The sequence below is a fragment of the Lagenorhynchus albirostris genome, chromosome 3 (assembly GCF_949774975.1).
Source record: "Lagenorhynchus albirostris chromosome 3, mLagAlb1.1, whole genome shotgun sequence".
Classification (NCBI taxonomy): domain Eukaryota; kingdom Metazoa; phylum Chordata; class Mammalia; order Artiodactyla; family Delphinidae; genus Lagenorhynchus; species Lagenorhynchus albirostris.
Window position 1 is genome coordinate 35,956,366 of NC_083097.1, and position 21,693 is coordinate 35,978,058.

Below are 21,693 nucleotides of genomic sequence, written 5' to 3' on the forward strand. Positions count from 1 at the left end.
ACTGTCCTTTGCTGAGTTAAACCCAATGAAAAGTACAAATGCTAACATGATGTACCTCCTATAGACAAGATACATCTTAAATTACAATCTTAAATATTATTCAATAAAGCTCTGTAATATATAAGTATGAATTAATATAAAGTAGAGTCATGAATTAAGCCTACAATGGAAAGAGAGAAATTATGCAGGACAATACATTCTGTTTAAAGGATACAGTTAAACTTCTGTATCTTTTCAAGTTCAGAAGCCACAGACCTGTGCAAAAAAAACCTCATGCTAGTTGTCTGATTCTTTTATATCCACAATATTTCAAATGAGCATACTTAATTTTTCTTCATAAAGGTTAGAATTTTTGACATAAGAACCTAGAGGTTAAGAATTCTCTTTATATTGGCTTTATTTAGCAACAAATCACCTTGATTCAACTGATGCTTACTGAGTGCCTTTCATGAGTAAGGCAAGTGAATAAAAGTCCTCCACCTCCAGGACTTCTGAATTAAGTATTGAGGTTTGAAGGTAATGAGCCTTCCTGCTACAACTCAGTACTGACATGGCATATCTTCTACTTTCCTCCTCAAGGTTTACTAAAACTTTAAAAACCTACTAAAATCTCATCACTTCTATGAAAGAAATACTCTCTCCTTTGAATTCCTACAGCAGTATGTTAATTAATCATAAACTTCTTTGTAATGCTTTCTCTTGAACTATTTAATTTTCTGATCTTCATACCTAGATAGTTTCTTTGGAGGAGAAGGGATCTTACACATATAGTTAAGACCTCATTTATATGGAACTCTTAGGGAATGGACGGTCTCCAGGGCCAACTTTTTATACGACTGAATTAGGTGTCAAAACATAATGACTACTTTCTATTAAATTTCTTCTGGAATAGACTACCATTTCATTGTTTTCTTAAGCACAGTATACTAAACATTCTCTTCTTGACTTGAAGGGTTAATATATGAACATCAGCCCTTACCATGTTCCACAGAAACAGATATTGGGGCAACTGGTGTGGGATAGAAGGCTAAATGTACACAAATCCAGCAGAACCTCTTATGTGCGTGTTCTTTGTGTTTTCCCTCATCACTAGATGAAATATGAGCAGTGGCACACAACTAGAAAATAGTGTAACTGGACTAGCTCTGCAAAATTAATGAGGACATTCATGCTAAAACATCTCTTTATTCAAGTCACTAGAAAAGTCTTTTCACAGCTCACAATAGGGTATACGACTTGTCTGCTTTACTGGCAGACAATGGACCATACACAATGGACCACATGCACCTCATCAGCCCACACTCTTTCCTTGTACTCCAGCCTATGAACGGAGAATAAAAGAGATCTTTCATCATTTTAAGCATCTGTAGTAAAAACCTGGATGTGACTTACTCCAAAACCCGCCGACTCTTCATCATTGCAAAACATACTCCCCCTGCCTTTTTTAAACATGAGACACATTTTCTGGGTACACCCAGAACCATACAAACTACCTTTAATGCTGTCACTCATATGATAAACCAACGTCTTATAAAATATCTCCTGTATTATTTTTTGACAAGCATTCCTATTAAAAAGTTGAACGAGTAAGCTAATAATATAGGGTGAGTTGGAAATAAAATATTGAAATACAATTTAGGTAGTTGTATATTATGTTTACAGCTGAAATACAATTTAGGCTGTTTATTATGCGATCTCTTCTCTCCCTTCAACCTATCCACTTTGACAAGAAAACAAGAATCATCTGATTCTTGTGGAGATGTCTTAGGCTTTGGGAGGGGAATGGAGCTGTTCAAGTGCTGTATCTCCCCTCCCCACTCCTCAATTCCTGTCTCCCCTCTGCTCCGCGTTGCTTCCACCCATAGCTGCTTTCACCAATCTGTACTTCTCTTACCCCCTCACTTCTCAGTTTGTCTTGACAGTTATCCTCTTCTAAGCTTTCATATAAAAAGACTAGCATTTTACAAACTTTGCCAGCTGAGCAATGATGAAGTAACCAATTTTATAGCCATGTACAATTTCCCTTTCTTCCCAACTATGTTTTTTGCTAGCTATTAAGGCAACTTTTCTGCTCCTCTACTGTAGCTGAAGAGCGGGACCTGGAAAGCTGAATCCTTAAGATATCTGGATATTCAAATAACATCTACTGATTTGATTGTACCTCTTTCTCTAAGTAACTTAGGAAAAGGTGATAAGAATCAAGCTTATTGTATATATATTTTTTCACCATGCACCATGCACTAAGACACCTTACAGCTTACTTTATTCTTTTTATTTATTTATTTGGCTGTGCCAGGTCTTAGTTGCAGCACGCAGGATCTTTAGCTGCAGCATGTGGGCTCTTAGTTACGGCATGTGGGATCTAGTTCCCTGACCAGGGATCCAATCTGGGCCCCCTGCATTGAGAGTTCGGAGTCTTAACAGCTGGACCACCAGGTAAGTCCTCTTACAACTTACTTTAATTTAAAGCTTCCTAAATTGTTCCTGATATCCTTCTTTTCCAATATAATCAGATTATACTCTTGCAGTGACACTAACCTTCCTAAGGCTCTTTCTTCCTGTCATTTTTCCATATAGGAACTTGTAATTCTATGAAGTCTGAATTCCTCTATTGATTACAAGGTCTATTCCTATCCATCAGAGTCACACTACACCCAAGCAGGTAAGTGTCTGCTCCATAAAAACTAACTTCTTACTACTCCACAAGCCAAAATACCCTTTTTTACCTCTGCCCTTGCTTCCTCCCTAAAATGTCTTAATTTCCCTAAATATTCCTTCGGAGCCCAGTTCTAGTCCCCTACACACTGAAAGGCACACAGGAGGGACTGAAATCTTGCTTTATTTGTTGATTTATCAATTAATTTGGGGGAGGCAATTAATATAATAGAAATTATTTAAAAATCAACTTTTCCTGAAAGCTTGTTATGTTAGTCAACATTTTATTTCCTTTAATACTAAGATAAAAAAATATATATCCTCTAAATTTTTCCATAAAGTTTTCAGGATGAATTTATTACACTAAAAGAGTCACCCATTTTGATATGAAGTTTTCAAATCTTCAGATGAAATATACTATGATGAAAGGTAATAAATGAGATATCCAATTAAAGATATTTTCAAGATTTAAGCTATCGGGCTTCCCTGGTGGCGCAGTGGTTGAGAGTCCGCCTGCCGATGCAGGGGACACGGGTTCGTGCCCCGGTCCGGGAAGATCCCACATGCCGCGGAGCGGCTGGGCCCGTGAGCCATGGCCGCTGAGCCTGCGCGTCCGGAGCCTGTGCTCCGCAACGGGAGAGGCCACAACAGTGAGAGGTCCGCGTACCGCAAAAAAAAAAAAAAAAAAAAGATTTAAGCTATCAAAACATCATAGGAGTTAAATATATTTAACTAAGAGAAAGTTTTTTTGGGAAAAAGAGTTTACCTTTTAACATTTTAATTTTTGAGGATTACTTGGCTCTTCTACACAGATTAAGTTTAAAATAAATACAAATACCAGTTTTCTTCCGGAATAGAAGATGAAGGATGTGTAGGCATTTCTTTCTGACTAGTCTGGGTCAGTCTTCTGCACCATGATATTACCGTTGTCACATATCTAGATTGAATACATTAAGACAGATATTTGAAAAATGAACTTGTAGAATATTTATAAAAGCATTTAAAAATTGGAAAAATCATTAAGACGGTTTGGGAAAAAAGAATAAAGAAAAAATTCTAAAGTAGGGCAATTTTTAAATCGTTTTCATTGGAAAAAGAAAAAGCAAGTTTTTCTCATTCATCAGGAATAAGATGATTTACTCACATATATGATTAATAAAGATGAGGTTTAAGAATCAGAACACAGGTTAACACTTGGATTTCATTCAAAGTTCTAATACCTAAATTCTCCTTTTAGTTTTTCAAAGTAAAATGAATTTCATTAAATTTTATCATGAAAATGTCTTTACACACAAGACTAAGTGAGCATTTACTTTCTAAAATTTAAACCAGAACACACCTGTTAATGCACACACACACACATCCAGAATTACATACAACTCATCAAACACACAAAACAAGTATCAAGTTCAATAAAATGAATGATTTGGAGTGACTGGCTGAAATAAATAGTTAATGTTTGCTAAACAGACACTATCTTTTGAGGCAAATTATTCAAACTAGCAATGAATGTTGGAGCATTTAAACCAAAATGCAATAACTCCCAACAGAAAAATAAATTCAAGAGGTAAAAAAGCAATTGTTTTGTGAACATCCTCAAGTAAAATCACTAATATGTCAAGAACATCACAAAGAGAATGATTATTATAACAAATTACATAAGCCAAAAGAGAAAAAGTATATTCATAAAAAGCTGATTTCAAGAATCTTCTCCATTTTTTTTTTTTTAAAGTTCCTTCTATTTATTTATTTATTTTTGCAGTACGCGGGCCTCTCACCGCTGTGGCCTCTCCCGTTGCGGAGCACAGCCTCCGGACGCGCAGGCTCAGCGGCCATGGCCCACGGGCCCAGCCGCTCCGCAGCACGCGGGATCCTCCCGGACCGGGGCACGAACCCGCGTCCCCTGCATCGGCAGGCGGACCCCCAACCACTGCGCCACCAGGGAAGCCCGAATCTTCTCCATTTTAAGAATAATCGTTAGCTAGTTTGTTTTATTTCACTTTACAGAAATAATACATAAGTTTAGTTATTTGTGGCTGTAAGCCTTAGTTTAAATTGGTTAGGGGATTAATTAGTTAACTGGATAACACAGCTGACCACAGTCCAACCTCCACAGCAAGCCAGTTATATCTATAACACATTTCTTTTGAAAAATCACTAGAATACAAATGGAAATGATTAAAGCTGACCTGATCTATTTAGTTATGCTAGAGACCAATATAACTGTAAACCCTGAAACCTGCTGAGGAATTCCCTGGAGGTCCAGTGGTTAAGGCTCCGCACTTCCACTATAGGGGGCGTGAGTTCGATCCCCAGTCGGGGAACTAAGATCCCACAAGCCACACGGTATGGCCAAAAAAACAAAAACAAAAACAAAAACAATGCAGCTACTGAAACCCGCTGAAATGACTTTATGCATTTTCCACATGGAAAAACTAAAAATATATACAACATTTAAATAATGTTTTTATGCTTCCTCTCTGTCTAAAAGGAAGTTGTTTACTAACATGAAATTATTTTTTTAATTGCTTTCCAGTACCTTTCATATGGTCCAGGGTGTTGAATCTGAAATAACTGATTTTGTCCGTCAGGAAAAGTTAACTTACACCAATCTAAATTGAGACCTCGATTTACCTTAAGAAGCAAGAAGGAAAGGTAAGTTTTAGTATTCTAGAACTGAAAAACAAAACCTTCTTTTTAATTAATTTTCAGTAAAAAAAAAAGAAGTAGATGAATCATTAAAACTTTATTTTGACTAACTTAAAAGTTTTATTTTACATGGGATATGGGTATTATTTAACCACCACCCTTATATAGATAATTATCAAAAGAACAAAAATACTAGTCCCTCTCTCTATAATGAGTTACCTTTATAAAAATGACGATTTGTCACACCTTTCTGATTTCTGCTAGGAAATCCAATGAGATCAGTAAAGCCTCTTGACAGATTTTATACTTCAAAAAATAGAGATACTGTGGTACTTCATTTTCTATTTCCACAGATTAAAAATAAATAAATAAAAAATAGATTTCAGTCTGAAGTATAATTACCTGTCTCTTTTCAATAAGAGAGCTGAAATTCCAATTCAGGGTTAGAGTAATGCCATCTAAAAAGACAGCATGTACTTTGTCATCAGAGTATGCAAGAAATCTTCCCACGTTGGGTATGAACGATTCTCTCAAAAGCAAAGGCAGTATATTGCTATCATTTATCCCAGGTACCTAAAACCAGAAAATAAAAATAGCAGGAAAGACAGTTATCCACTAATAAGATTGAAATGATTAATGAACACTGAGGCAATTTCAGATTCTCATTCAGAAGTTGAATATTGTAGAACCCTTATGGATGTTTTGACTTTTCCAGAAGTGGCTACCCAAAAGAGTCTATTGTAAGCAGATTAAGTACTAATACCTTTGGAAAGTCACCATTCTGCTGAACTTTACATAGAAAATAGACAAAGATTAGGAACTACAGCAACATATAGGTTTATAATCAAAGCAGTATAGATACAGAAATCAAGGTCTGAGAATCACTTCCTCCAAGTCAGCATTAAAAAAAATTTACTTTTACAGTTATGGAAATAGAATGAATACTGTAATATGTTTCAAAATAACTATGTTTTCACATACTTCAAATCCAATCAATTCCCCTGTCCTCCCCCTCTAAGAAAAAAGAAACAACAAACTATATACAGTAAAAGTATAACATAAAAGCCCAGTTTTGCAGTGTTTATCTATTAAATGGATTTTTTAAATAAACCAGTATTAATATTACAAAGACTTTCTCACATGACTTAGATGAAAGTAATTTGAACTTATATGTATGTATACAAATAATAAAGCAATTAAAAATATCTTGCTTTTAAAATAATTTAAGATACCATTTTCCAGCAGCATATATGATAGTTATGGCTTAAAGAAAGCTTCATCTTGGCACAATGCTGAAGAATTCTGTCAACAAGAAAAATACTACTTAAACATTTGCAAATAATGTCATTTTCCAATTCTAGCAACCCATTCTCACTGCTATACAACATTTTAGGCAAGTAACTCGTTTCCACAAAAATACGTTTGGACCTCTTTCTTCCTTAAGCCCCTAGAAGGGAACTACTACTGTTGCTTCCCTTTGTGCTAATCTTACATAATTAAGGTTATTCCTCTAATTTTTAGCAATGAAATGACTCCAAATGGAGAAGATTTTCAGAATTTGCTCCTTTTTAAGAAGTGACAGATTCACAGCACCTGAAAGGTTTAGCATAGTCTAAGAGTGGTGGGGATGTGAATCAACTGTCCCTAGAAAATCAAATGACCAGTTCTGCTCCTTCAAATCTACTTTAGAAGTTGCTTAAACATAAGTTTATAAAACAAATAATTTAATTCAACAATCCACTTTCATTCCTCTCGGTGCCACAGACTGATTAATGAATTAAAAAACATGAACCAAAGAACCAAACTACAGTTCACCTTCTGTTCATTCTCAGAAATCGTTATTACTCCTAGGATAATAAAGAAGTATGAAAATTCAAATGTATCATCAAATCTTCAACTTGATTCCAAGGAACAATAATGATGCCACACTTACCTAGAGAAAAGGCACTTATTTTCTTCCAGCAGTTGCTTGCCATATGTGGATGTTTCTCCATATTTAACTTCAAATTTCAAAGCCAGAAGTACTTTTTTTTTTTAAATAATTGGGATTTTGTTGTTGCTGTTTTTTTAATCTTTATTTATTTATTTGGCTGTGCCGGGTCTTGGTTGTGGCACAAGGGATTTTTGTTGTGGTATGTGGGATCTTTAGCTGCGGCATGCAGGATCTTTTAGTTGTGGCATGCAAACTCTTAGTTGCAACACGTGGGATCCAGTTCCCTGACCAGGGATCGAACCTGGGCCCCCCTGCATTGGGAGTGTGGTAGCCACTGAACCACCAGGGAAATGCCAAGAAGTACTCTTATAATGACATTGTGATCACTTTATTTTATAAATGATGAGACCAGAAAAGTTGACAGATTTTACTAAAGACATTTCCACTGTACCCACCAATTCTTAATCTTATCCAAACCACTAGAAAATGTATCAAGTTTCTCAGACACATAACACTTGATTCAGTTGAACATGAAGCACTTACCTGGTTGCCTGTTTAATTAGAGAACAAACGGAAAATGGACTTCCTGGTCTATCTGGAGGAAGGTTATTTACTGAATAAGTTTTCTCTTCTCTCTGAAAATTAGTTTAAAAAAGATTCAATAATAAATTTTGGCCATTATTACTTAGCTATTTTTTTTCCTTAAAATACGTATTTATACAGTGAAAAGGCAAGCAGTTATTTTAAGTTAATCAACAGCCCATAAAAGGTAACTTTAAAAGGTATTTTATGATGCTTTTCCATTTTCCCTTTTTTTTTAAAAGTCTAGAATTCCTCCTATCATAAGTTATCCTACTCAAAAATTACATTCTAATAGCCTATAACTTACTGCTCAATTTAAATCTTGGCTGTACTCAAATTAATGAACTAATTTCCCTGTGCATTAACAGGAAACCTACCATAAGCCCCTTTTTCCCTTTAGACAGAAAAAAAAAAAAAAAAAAAGGTGGCGGCAGCTAAATAGGCTTAAAAAACTGTTTTAATTACTATTTTAATTGAATGACTATATCATTTTGTTGTATTTTATTAATGGAAGAACAATTGCTAGTTTGTGTAAGACAATATTATTATTTACAAGCTCAACTTCTTGAATTAGAAAAAAATGTTGTTTTGTTATTCCCTCTGAATTTCCTCTTTCTGAGACTCTTTCATGCTAGTGTTTACCAGGACTCTGTCTCCAGCCTTCTCTTCTGATTTCCTGTTTCTTCTTGGGTAATCCCAGGAGGGTCCAAAACTGTGTTCATAATAAATATCACAACAGCAACAACTAACATTTATTAAACAGATGATACTATGTGCTAGGTGCCATGCTATGTAGTTTACAAAGGATTATCTCATTTACTCCTCAAAATAATCCTGAGAGATATGAACTATTAATGTCTATTTTTTAGATAAGGAAACTGAGGCTTGAGGGCTAAGTAGTAGTAGAGGTCTGAATTGAACCACAAGAGAGTGTTGCCCATACTCTACCATCAGTGAGAGAAAATAAGCTTCAAAGTCAGAGCTGGATTCAAATCACAGGTGTGCCTTTTACTACTATAATGATGGGCAGGTTATACAAACTTGTGTTAAGTCTCAGTGCCTACAACCTATGAAATGGGGATACTACCTACCATCCACATTGTCCCGAGGATTAATAAAATAATACATATATAAAGCAACTGGGACAGAATTTAGTCTATAGTATGGTACTCAAAAAATAATCTCTCCTCTTTTATCCTAGACTGTAGACTTGAATATCTAAATATCTACTGGATATTACAAAGACATTTCAACTTCAACATGTCAAAATGAAATTACCTTCCCTTCAAAATCTGCATTTTTTCCCCTCCCTCCTACTTCATATTTACCTCTGGTATGTCAATCATTACATGTTATTCCCTCTTCCTAGAACTCAGCTCCCTGCCTCCATCGCCTCCCTTTGTCTGACTAACTCCTACTTTTCCTTCAGCATCAGGGAAGCCATTAAGGAGGTCCCATACGCTAGGTGAAACCCCCTAGTTATGTCTACAAGCACAGAAAACCTCTATTCCTGCTTCTTGGTTTCCATTACAATTTCAATTTAATGTTTTATACTTAATGTTGGTCTTCTCTGCTAGAATGGAGCTTTGTGAAGGTAGGGGCTGAATCTGTTTTGCTGATCTCTGTATCCTCAGCATTTATTAGCACAGTGGGCTAAGTCACATGGTAGGCACTCAAAATATCACACCTTAATTATTTATGTCCTTCTCTATCAGATACTGAGTCCCTCGAAGGTTCTTGTCTTTTTCCACTGCCTAATTTCATCAATTCTAAAATGCTTATTTTTCACAATTTAACCTCTCTGAAATAAAGATGCATCTTACAATTAAGAGTTTCTTTCAATTACTATCAGGCAGATGGGACTGAACTATAATAGAATTTAAATCTTTTATGGAAATCTCTTGGTAAGTTCAAAAAATGCCATCATCAATACACTTTCGGTTTAAAAATTTTTTTGGTTTAATCCAGTGCCTGGTACCACCACTCATTGATTAATTCAATAACTTGGCATCATTTTCAACTCCTTCCCCATCCCCAATATCCCGTTCAGTCATTAGTTCTGTCTCCTTAATATTTCTTGGGTCGATTCTTATCTTTCCATTCTCATTACCACTGCCTGGCCCTGATACTTCCTTCTCTGCACTACTATACATGTCTTCTAACTGGTTCTACAGCTTGAAGTGCCACTGCTTCCCCATCTCAGTTCATCTTCCTCTGAAAAGACCTAACAAAAATATGATGTCACTTCCCTACTTAAATCCTTCAGTGGCTCTCCAAAAGCAATAGGGTTTCTCATGCTCCATTAGTGAACTGGCTCAACTTGGTCTAATCTCTTCTGTGGACATTTCCCCCACCATTCTACCTCTGTTTTAGTCTACTACAGCCTACCACAGCATTTTCATTTCCTTAAACATTCCATACTGGCCCCAGACTCTTGCCTCCAGTTAGATGACATTTATCTACTGTTCTATGCACTAGCAAAATAGTGTGTTGAACAAGACAAGGCTTACCTCTAGGTGGGTTAGTTAGTAAACAAACACTGATCAATATGAAAATGTCACAAAGTACTAAATGCCAAGAAGAAAAAAAGAGGAGGGTACCTTGATAGGGAGTGTCATAGGTAGCTTCTTTAAGCTGGATAGTCAGGAAAAGCTTCCTTGAGGAGGTGGCATTGAAATAGAAATTCTAATGACAAAAGGCCAGCCATGCAAAGAGTTGAGCAAGAACAGTGTTCCCTTAGCTATATGCTCCTCTAACATCCATCCCTCTTTTGCATAACTCCTCCTGCCATGTCTTCCTCCAGAAGGCTTTCCTGGAGCCTCCCAAACAGGGTCAGGTACGCTTCCTTATGTGGACCCAAAGCACCAAGTGTTTATCTCTATGGAAGCACTTACACTGTCAGTCCCTGTCAATCTTTCCTCTTTAAATTTTTAATTATACAAGCAATGATACATTACTACATTTTGCGGGGGGGAAGAGTTCAAAAATATAAGATTTCAGCCCCTCCTGACTCTTCCTCCCTCACAAAATCCCAGATTCCTCCCCAAAAGTAACCACTTCAGTTTAGTTTTTATCTGCCCAGATCTTTCCCTGTGCATTTACACGTGTATTATATACAGTAATATAATTGGGTTTGGGGTTTGTTTTTTGTTCTTTACACAGAAGATATCACTGTACATCTTCTCATGCAACTTTTTTTTCACTCAACAGCATTTTGGAGATCTTTCAGTATCTGTCTTTCTATGCGTCTACATCTTCCTCATTCTTTTAAACTGCTTCCAACATTCCCACGACCTGATCACCACAGCTTATTTCACCATTTTCTACTGATGAACATTTAGATTACTTCCAGTTTTTTGCTACTACAAACAAGACCACAGTCCACATCCTTGGCCATGCTTCTTTGTATATATGTGCTCATAGTTTTCTAGGATAGATACCTTAGAAGCAGAATTTCTAGCCAATTTTACTTGGTATTATCAAGTTGGCCTTCGTGAAGGCTGAATCAATTTACACTCCAATCAACACTATGAAAGCACCCCTTTCCCCCATACCCTTGCTGGCAGTAGATATTATCAACCTTTCGACAATTTGATGAGTGAAAAATATTATATCATTGTTATTTTAATCTGCATTTCTTTGATGCAAGTAGTAAAGTTGAACATGTTTTCAAATATTATGGGTTACATGGCATAATCATTCTTATCCTTTGCTCATTTTTCTGTTAGGTTTTTTTCTGGTCTTTTTATTAATGATTTATAGTGTACAATATTTTCTTCCAGGCCTTTGTCTTTTTTACTTTATCTAATTTAACAAAAGTTAAATATTTAAAATTTAACATACATTTAAAAATTTCAAGCTGATCAAACTTTTCTTTATGCCTTCTGGTTTTGTGTATTGTACTTAAGAAGGCCTTCCCTATCACAACACTATAAACACTGTCCTTCTATTTTCTTTTAATATATATAAAGTTTGGTTTCTTACATTTAGCCCTTTAATCCACCTGGAATTTATTTTGGAATATGGGTTAAAGTAAGGAGCAAACAATTTTACTCCCAAAAGAAAGCAAATTGTTTCTAAATCTTTTCACTCAAGTAGACAGAGAAGAATGAATGTGTTGCTCACTGGAGTCTGAGTGTGTAAAGCCCAAAGCAGTCCACCACAAAGGCACAACTAACTTGTCTGGAAGTTTTGTTTTATCTCCAAAGCACATGTGATATGTTTGCTTCAGTATAAAAATTATCACCCCCTCCCCACGACACCTTTGAGTAAAACTGAAGCTCCAGGAAGATGTTCTGTATTTGCCTTGTAGTTGTTTGAACTCTCGATACATAGCAGTCAGTAGTGTGGATGTATATGCATACCCATTCTATTTGCCTGTTTACTGAATCATCTCATGCACTACACACGTGCGCGCGCACACACACACACACACACTACTGGTCATGCTTTCATCTCATTTGCCTGTTTGCCTGACTGACTGACTACTAGACTGTGAACTCTTGACTGCAAGAACGCTTCATCTTTACCCAGTGCTTAACAGAGTGCCTGCCTATGAATGTTCAATTAATATTTATTGAATAAATACTTTCCTACAAATAGACTTCAGCAGGGAATCTGCTCTAATATATGCTAAAATATTTATGAATAAAATGATACTTGGGATTTACTTAAAAATAAATAGGAAGTGGAGGGGGCAGTGGGAAGTATAGATGGAACAAGCTGGGTAATGGGTACATGAAGATCTGTTACGCCAGTCTTTCTGCTTTTGCATATGTTTGAAATTTTCCCTAGTTAAAAAAAATCTGCTCTAGTTTTAAGTCTTCTTCCTAGCAACCGTGATAATCTTATCACTCAAATACTCTGTAATAGAGAAAGAAAACGTATTATGTTCCATCCTGCGAAGCAAAGCTGTGTGATACTATAGTAATCCCTATAAAAGGGTGGATTTCAAATGTCCGACTGGGAACAAGCAAATTTAGACTATTAACAAAATTTCCACATGATTACATTTTGGTCTGATATATTAAATAGATCATGTTATGTTTCACTGTTTTCAACAACAGAACGATCCTGTTCAATGTTCTAATTGTATATGAAGATTTAGGAGTTAGAGGTGTTTTAAATATGCAAGCAATTGTATGTGGAGAGAAAAGAATGTGCTCTTTAATATGCAAATATTAATTCAAAGAAGTATACTGATTCCAAATAATATTGCTGGTTTCAGTGTTTCCTATTGATAAATTCTATGACAGAAGAAATTTAATTTCTGATTTAAAAACAAACTGCTTGGGCTTCCCTGGTGGTGCAGTGGTTGAGAGTCCGCCTGCCGATGCAGAGGACACGGGTTCGTGCCCCGGTCCGGGAAGATCCCACATGCCGTGGAGCGGCTGCGCCCGTGAGCCAAGGGCTGCGCCCGTGAGCCGCTGAGCCTGCGCGTCCGGAGCCTGTGCGCCGCAGCGGGAGGGGCCGCAGCGGGAGGGGCCGCAGCAGTGAGAGGCCCGCGTACCGCAAAAAAAAAAAAAAAAAAAAAAAAAAAAAAAAAAAAAAAAACAAACTGCTTAGGCAAATGGATGACAGAATGCTGGATGAGAATACAGCTAAAATAAGGCGGTTAGTAATTACTGTGCCAATGCTGGCAGTAAGATTATATTAATTCTCTAGACTAAGAAGTAGTAGCAAGAAATTTTATAGAAGATCAAATTTCCCATATATATATACATATATATATATATTCAGAATTATTTATAAACAGCCATGTACCAAAAATCTTCTTGAGCTGAGACCTCATTGTCAACTTACCTCTTCTGATCCTTCTTGAATGGAATAATATATAAAATAGTTTCCCAAATAAGCTCCTTCTGATTTGAAAACAGATCCATCTCCAGGATAAACCTCTATTGAGTTCATATTTTTGTGGGTAAGTCTAAGGAAAAGAAATAATCATTAAAAAAATATTTTTCTCATTGAGATTAACATATAGATGATGGCAATCATATTAAAAAAAAAAAGGTAGTATGAGGGGTTTTTTTGCCTATCTAAAAAAAATGGATAATTTCATACTCTGCACATCAAACAGCTAAATTAATTTTTTTGAAAAAAATAAACAGAACACCCAGAATTGGTTAATGTATCTATTTCAACTAAGCTCAACTTCTAGAAGTCAGGCATCTTGTCTTATCATCCTGGTATCCCACTGCCACTCACAGTGGCTGGTACATTATAGTCAACAAAGCAATGCCCACTGCATAGGAGTTAAATATGACAACTCCAGAGCCTAAAAATAATATTATTCTGTAAAAATGAAACTAGTAGAATCAATACCTGATGGATGAGGTTAGCCATGTGTAAAAGTAGCCACCCCTAAGAGAAGGTGACTGTACCTGGAGCAGCCAGGTACAGTCAAGGTATTGGGTATATAATTTATAAAAACTTAAGCCAAGTCAATTTTATCGAAACATATATGAAGAACATATTGTCAGAAGGGGTGGGTTTAGGTCTCATTTGTTTATTTTTGTTTTTATTTCCATTACTCTAGGACACAGATCCAAAAAGATATCACTGCAACTTATCTTTTGAACACTCTTTGGAGTGTTCTGCCTATATTTTCCTCTAGGAGTTTTATGGTTTCCAGTCTTACATTTAAGTCTTTAATCCATTTTGAGTTTATTTTTGTATATAGTGTTAGAGAATGTTCTAATTTCATTCTTTTACATGTAGCTCTCCAGTTTTCCCAGCACCACTTATTGAAGAGACTGTCTTTTCCCCATTATATAGTCTTGCCTCCTTTGTCATAGATTAATTGACCAGAGGTGCGTGGATTTATTTCTGTGCTTTCTATCCTATTCCATAGATCTATATGTCTGTTTTTGTGCCAGTACCATACTACTTTGATTACTGTAGCTTTGTAGTATAGTCTGAAGTCAGGGAGCCTGATTCTTCCAGCTCCATTTTTCTTTCTCAAGATTACTTTGGCTATTTGGGGTCTTTTGTGTCTCCATACAAATTTTAAGATTTTTTTGTTCAAGTTCTGTGAAAAATGCCATTGGTAATTTGATAGGGATTGCAATGAATCTGTAGATTGCCTTGGGTAGTATAGTCATTCTAACAATGTCGATGTTTCCAATCCAAGAACACGGTATATCTTTCCATCTGTTTGTGTCATCTTCAATTTCTTTCATCAGTGTCTTACAGTTTTCGGAGTACAGGTCTTTTGTCTCCTTAGGTAGGTTTATTCCTAGGTATTTTATTCTTTTTGATGTGATGGTAAATGGAATTGTTTCTTTAATTTCTCTAAGTTTCTCTAAACCTAATTAAACTTAAAAGCTTTTGCACAGCAAAGGAAACCATAAACAAAACGAAAAGTCAATCTATGGACTGGGAGAATATATCTGCAAATGATGCTACTGACCAGGGATTAATTTCCAAAATATATAAACAGCTCACACAGCTCAATATCAAAAAAACAAACAACCCAATTAAAAAATGGGCAGAAGATCTAAATAGACATTTCTCCAAAGAAGACATACAGATGGCCAACAGGCACATGAAAAACTGCTCAACATTGCTAATTATTAGAGAAATACAAATCAAAACTACCATGAGGGTGCTTCCCTGGTGGCGCAGTGGTTGAGAGTCCGCCTGCCGATGCAGGGGACATGGGTTCGTGCCCTGGTCCAGGAAGATCCCACATGCCGCAGAGCGGCTGGGCCCGTGAGCCATGGCCGCTGAGCCTGCGCGTCTGGAGCCTGTGCTCCGCAACGGGAGAGGCCACAACAGTGAGGCCCGCGTACCGCAAAAAAAACAAACAAAAAAAACCCCTACAATGCAGTATCGCCTCACACCAGTCAGAATGGCCATCATTAAAAAGATCACAAATAACAAATGTTGGTGAGGATGTGGAGAAAAGGGAACCCTCCTACACTGTTGGTGGGAATGTAAATTGGTGTAGCCACTATGGAGAATAGTATGGAGGTTCCTTAAAAAACTAAAAACAGAGTTACCATACGATCCAGCAGTCCCACTCCTGGGTACATATCCAGAAAAGACGAAATCTCTAATTCGAAAAGATACATGCACCCCAGTGTTCACAGCAGCACTATTTACAATAGCCAAGACACAGTAGCAACCTAAATGTCCGTTGACAGATGAATGGATAAAGAAGATGTGGTATAATATACAATGGAATACCACTTGGCCTTAAAAAAGAATGAAATAATGCCATTTGCAGCAACATGGATGGACCCAGAGATTATCATACCAAGTGAAGTAAGCCAGACAGAGAAAGACAAGTATCATATGATATCACTTACATGTGGAATCTTAAAAAACAAAACAAAACAAAACAAATGAACTTATTTGTAAAACAGAAATAGACCCACAGACATAGAAAAGAAACTTGTGGTTACCAAAGGGGAAAGGGCAGGAGGGATAAACTGGGAGTTTGGGATTAACATATACACACTACTATATAAAAAATAGATAACCAACAGGGACCTACTGTATAGCACAGAGAACTATACTCAATATTTTGTAATAATCTCTAAGGGAAAAAAACCTGAAAAAGAATATATATATATATACATACACACACACATACATATATATATACACACACATACATATATATGTATAACTGAATCACTTTGCTGTACACCTGAAACTAACACAACATTGTAAATCAACTATACTTCAATAAAAAAATTTTTTAAATAAAAGTAACAAATAAAAACAAACAAACAAAAAAGAGAAAGGGGTGGTTTTCATGCAGGAAAAGGAGACCCCCAAAGAACAAAAATTTCACAGATCTCTTCTAGCACTATTTACAGAAGTGAAACTCTGAATCTAGCCAACACTAGTATTCCAGTCACTAGCGAGGTGTACTTTGTGGTAGAATAGGGATAATTCAATAGAATAGTGCAGACACAGAGGAGACATTCAGTGAATATTTGTGGCATGAATGGTGGCTGAAATCTCTTCTAGGCTAGCTAACTTCTCCTCTAATTCCATGCTCAACACGCATCCTTCTGGCATGACTAATTCAGATGACTAGATCCCCTATTGCTTGGAAGGGGTATCCTAAATAACTGGCAAAATATTTCATTCACAAGCAAAACTAATTCCTCATTGGCTTTGGAGTTGTCACAAAAATCTTGTGAATATGGGTAATGTGAATTAGTCACAGACATCTATGTGGACTAATAAAATTATTAATTAAAATTTATTCAGTTTTAATTAAATTTAAATTTAATTTAATTTAAATTTTATTAGTACACATAGAGATCTGTAAAACTCAGGGCCAAACACAGGAGAATGGTGGCCCCAGGCAAAACTGTACTCACGGGGGAGTCTATCCACAAGGGTAGTCCTATATCCTCTGTGACATTGCTAAATAGCTCCAAATGCAACACAAGTGCCTTACCTATAGGTGATACCCTTGTACCAAACCACTTTCACTAGTTCAGGATAGGAATATTCTTCTTCAACAAACTGTCTCTGTGAAAGTGAATCACAAAACTCCCACCTGTGAAGGACAAAATACAAGCTATTAATTCTGGTTGCCTAACATAATTACCTTTAGAAGTGAACAGAACAGTGATACTGTAGTAAGAGTTATTTCTTGCTTAAGTCATTAGATCAAAGAAAAGTAAAAATTAATATGAAAGTGCATTAATGAAATTTAAAACTACAGTTGACCCTTGAACAACATGGGGGTTGGGGGCACTAACCCCAGTGCAGTAGAAAACCGAGTACTGTTATCTCTGCCTCAAAAACAAAGGAGTTTATAAATGACTCACCCAAGGGCAGGAAGCTGAAACAGTTTGGATAAAATCAGCACTCAAACCCTAGTTCTGTTGATTCCCCAAATTGTGATCTCTAATCGAACACAAACTTTCCCCCCATACTTAGTTCATTTAAAGATCTGAAAAATAAAAATACAGCACTATATTTACTGAAAAAACCTGTGTATAAGTGGACCCACACAGTTCAAATCCGTGTTGTCCAAGAGTCAACTGTAATCTTATTTTTCATGTATTTTTCTTAGTATTTTTAATAATCTCATTATTGAATCTCAGCATAAATACATAAATTAAGTTTCACTAACCTGTAAAATTTAGGATTCAAACAATAAATATTTACTGAAATATCTATGGTGAGCCAGGCACTGTGCAATACACACTATGGATATGACACCCAAGAAAGCAGACATGGTCCCTGCCCTCAGTGGAGATTCTATCTAGCAGGGACATAAAGTAGTAGATACTGAACATAAATAAAAGAGAATTACTGTATGCTATGGGATTGTATAGAGCCTAATCCAATCTAGGGACTTCAGAATAATGACCCTAAGGAAGAAAGGCTTATTTATGCTAAGACCTGAAAATGAGCATAAGTTAGCGAGCTGAGAGAGATAAAAGGAGTGTTCCTGGCATGGAAAGAGTAGGTGCCGTGGTAAAAGAAAGCTTGGGCAAGAATTCTATGGACCGCAAGAAGTCCAGTTTATCAAGAGTAGAGAAAGCAAGGGCAAGAGTGGTGAGGATTACAGACCCACGAAAAGACCATATAACAGAAGGCCTGTTAAGCCATGCCTAAGGATAATGGATTTCAATCAAGGCCAGTGGCAAGTTATTGAAAAACTGTTAATTTAGAAGCATAAATCTCTTTTGATGTGTACTTATAATACCGGAATTCCCAATTCTAACTACATAATCATGACAAGGCTAAAAATCATTCCCATTTTTTGTTTCCAATAACAAATATGTACTCAGAAGACTGCCTGGGATCATATCCCAATTCTACAAGCACTAGGTGTGAGACTGTGCTTGAGTTATTCAACATTTCTGTGTCTCAAGTTCCTCTACAAAATGGGGTTGGTAATAGTACCTACCTCATAGGGTTACTATGAGGACAAAATAGGTAAAGTATAACCATGCCTGGCACAAAGTAAGTGCTCTGTGTTAGCTATTATCATTATTACTACACTACTTATACAGAGTCATGTTACAAATCTATAACCATGAGGCTATTCATTTCTTAGTGAAGGTAAAAGGTCTGTACCTAGCCAGCCAGAAGCCTCTCCATGTTTATCCCTGTTGAAGATGGACACATTTACAGTCAGTTAAGCAAAGACAAGGGTGTCCTCTGAGGCTATGTATGAAAGAAAGAACCCATGATCACACACGTCAGGTCCATGCTCCAGCAACAGAACTAACAGGTTCCACTGAGCAGCAGCGGATGCTTCCCAGGGCTCGCTCCCACAGAGCTCTGTGCCGTCACTTACCACACTTTAATAATCTTTTCGGTGATAGTGACCCTTACTAGACTCTAAGCTCCTAGAAAGCAGGGACTCTTCATCTCTACAGTCTCCATGCTTAACAAAGTATCCAGTGTAGTCAGCCTTCCACCAACATCCAATGCATGGATGTGAAGTAAGAAATATAAGCAACACATTAGCCGGGGACATTATTTACTATCCGTTACAAGCAAAGTTTTAGATCAACTGAACTTTCCTTATGAATGGTATCAGATGATTCCGAAAGAAAAATGATCCTTAGGTAGGTCTGGTTCTGACAAAAGCATTAGGACAAATAAGTCATTCTTCCATTACCTGTGCAGGTGTGGGACAGGACAGCTTAGTAACAGGGCCCTGGGAAGAACAGAAACTTCTTTTCCTCTTTCCTCAGAAACGTCAGAAGTTAAAATTCTCTTCTGGGTGATATCTGCATCAGTTCCAGACATATTGCTGATTTTATTATGAAAACGAAGTGCTAAAGACAAAGGATATTCCCATTCCTCCGGACAGGAGGCCACTGACCAGCACTGCTTTACCCACGTGTATACACACGTGTCTTTTGTCCCAGGTGAAGACAGTGCCTCCCTCCCTTCAGTTCCATTTACACAACTCTTCTCTAAAGGTTCTTTGGATTTCGTGATCTGATAATGAAGTTCATTTTCTTTATTCTTCAGTCTCTGTCCTGAAAAACTTCCATATGTACAGATTTTGCCAGCTTTTTCAACTAATTTGTCCTTTTTGGCTTTATTATTTTTTTCTGACAGTACTATAGATGAGTCTGGCTTCTGGCTTACTTTACACAAAAAATGTACTGTAAATTCATGCTGAGATTTGGGCAGGCAAAGGTATGCGTGACCATCTAAAGATGATATCTTCACAGTGCCACTCTGCATACATATCATGCCACCATCAGTATCAAGATCGGGCCATCTTACTTCTGAGATGTCAGTGAAGATACGCTGAGTTGAGGGGAGAAAAAGGGGTGGTATTTTCTGTTAACAGTTCAATTTTTCCATACATTTGATACTTACATATTACTTAAGAAAGCTCTTAAAGTTTTGTGTTCTACTACCTAGAAAGAATGAAAAATGTCAGCCTATATATGGTTTTCCAGAGAGCACTGGATATTGTTAAGATTATTTCTTAGAAAAGTAGACATAAAACACACACACACACACACACTCTCTGACAAAAAGGACAGAAAAGAAGAAAAAGAAAAATCATCTTGGTTATATTTAATGTTAAACGTATTTTGATTTAAAGTGTACACTGCATCAGAGATAAATAGATTTGCAGCCTCTCTCCAAAAGTCTACTCTGAAAAAGAATATAAATGAGGGAAGACCAGCACTACTGTATGAAAAACAATCATAACCTAAATGGTATGGAACCAGCATAACAATCACTGACAGAACAATTTAGAGAACACAGAAACAGACTCAACCGTATCTCAAAATGTTACATACGATAACATAAGTTTTTCAAAACAAGGGGGGAAAGGGGGAATTACATATTTAATAAATGGTACTGAAATTATTGAACAGCATTCGGGAAATGCTACCTCAAAGGATTATCACATGGACTAAACAGGATAACATGTATAAGGTACTCGTCCTACATAGCACCCGGTACAGCACACACTAAATTCTGGGTGCCTTAAAGGGTAACATTTAAAAAAATCGAATTACTCAAAGGTAAACTGATCTGGACCAACAGCAAACAGATTCATAACAGGTAACAGTGCCTGTTGCATCTTTTCATATAAGATAAAAATGGCAAGTGTCACATAACAGTCTTTTAATCAGTTAAGCTTTTGCCAATTTACACATTTCACCTTCCATTTATATAAAACCTTAGATTTACGAAAACTACTGTCAAGAAAGCCTGGTAAATTTACAGTGCTATCTATGTGTACAGATGTTAGTGTGCTAAAATTAAGGGAAGTATTCATACCATTTGCAGCAACATGGATACAACTAGAGATTACTGTACTAAGTGAAGTAAGTCAGAAAGGGAAAGACAAATACCATATGATATCACATATATGTGGAATCTAAAGTGTGGCACAGGGCTTCCCAGGTGGCGCAGTGGTTAAGAATCCACCTGCCAACGCAGGGAACACGGGTTCGAGCCCTGGTCTGGAAAGATCCCACATGCCGCGGAGCAACTAAGCCCATGCGCCACAACTACTGAGCTTGTGCTCTAGAGCCCGTAAACCACAACTACTGAGCCCACGTGCCACAACTACTGAAGCCCATGAGCCTAGAGCCCGTGCTCTGCAACAAGAGAAGCCACTGCAATGAGAAGCCTGTGCACCGCAACAAAGAATAGCCCCCACTCGCCACAACTAGAGAATGTCTGCGCTCAGCAACAAAGACCCAATGCAGCCAAAAAGAAAATAAATTAAAAAAAAAAAAAGAAAAAAAGAGTCATGTACCCCAAGGTTCATGGCAGCACTATTTACAATAGCCAGGACATGGAAGCAACCTAAGTGTCCATCGACAGACGAATGGATAAAGAAGATGTGGTACATATATACAATGGAATATTACTCAGCCATAAAAAGAAACGAAATTGAGTTA

General features: G+C 36.8%; 1 protein-coding gene across 1 annotated transcript in view; it reads right to left on the reverse strand.

Moving 5' to 3' along the window:
- C3H5orf34 (chromosome 3 C5orf34 homolog) overlaps positions 1 to 21,693 on the reverse strand; it is a 31,749-nt gene that overhangs the window by 5,151 nt on the left and 4,905 nt on the right. Inside the window, exons 4-12 of the mRNA XM_060146052.1 lie at positions 19,428 to 20,071; positions 17,241 to 17,342; positions 13,622 to 13,745; positions 7,781 to 7,872; positions 6,537 to 6,606; positions 5,707 to 5,877; positions 5,195 to 5,289; positions 3,494 to 3,592; positions 215 to 255 (exon numbers count right to left, since the gene is read on the reverse strand). Of these exons, the coding sequence (XP_060002035.1) occupies positions 215 to 255; positions 3,494 to 3,592; positions 5,195 to 5,289; positions 5,707 to 5,877; positions 6,537 to 6,606; positions 7,781 to 7,872; positions 13,622 to 13,745; positions 17,241 to 17,342; positions 19,428 to 20,071 (1,438 nt within the window). The remainder of the gene's footprint in view (positions 1 to 214; positions 256 to 3,493; positions 3,593 to 5,194; positions 5,290 to 5,706; positions 5,878 to 6,536; positions 6,607 to 7,780; positions 7,873 to 13,621; positions 13,746 to 17,240; positions 17,343 to 19,427; positions 20,072 to 21,693) is intronic.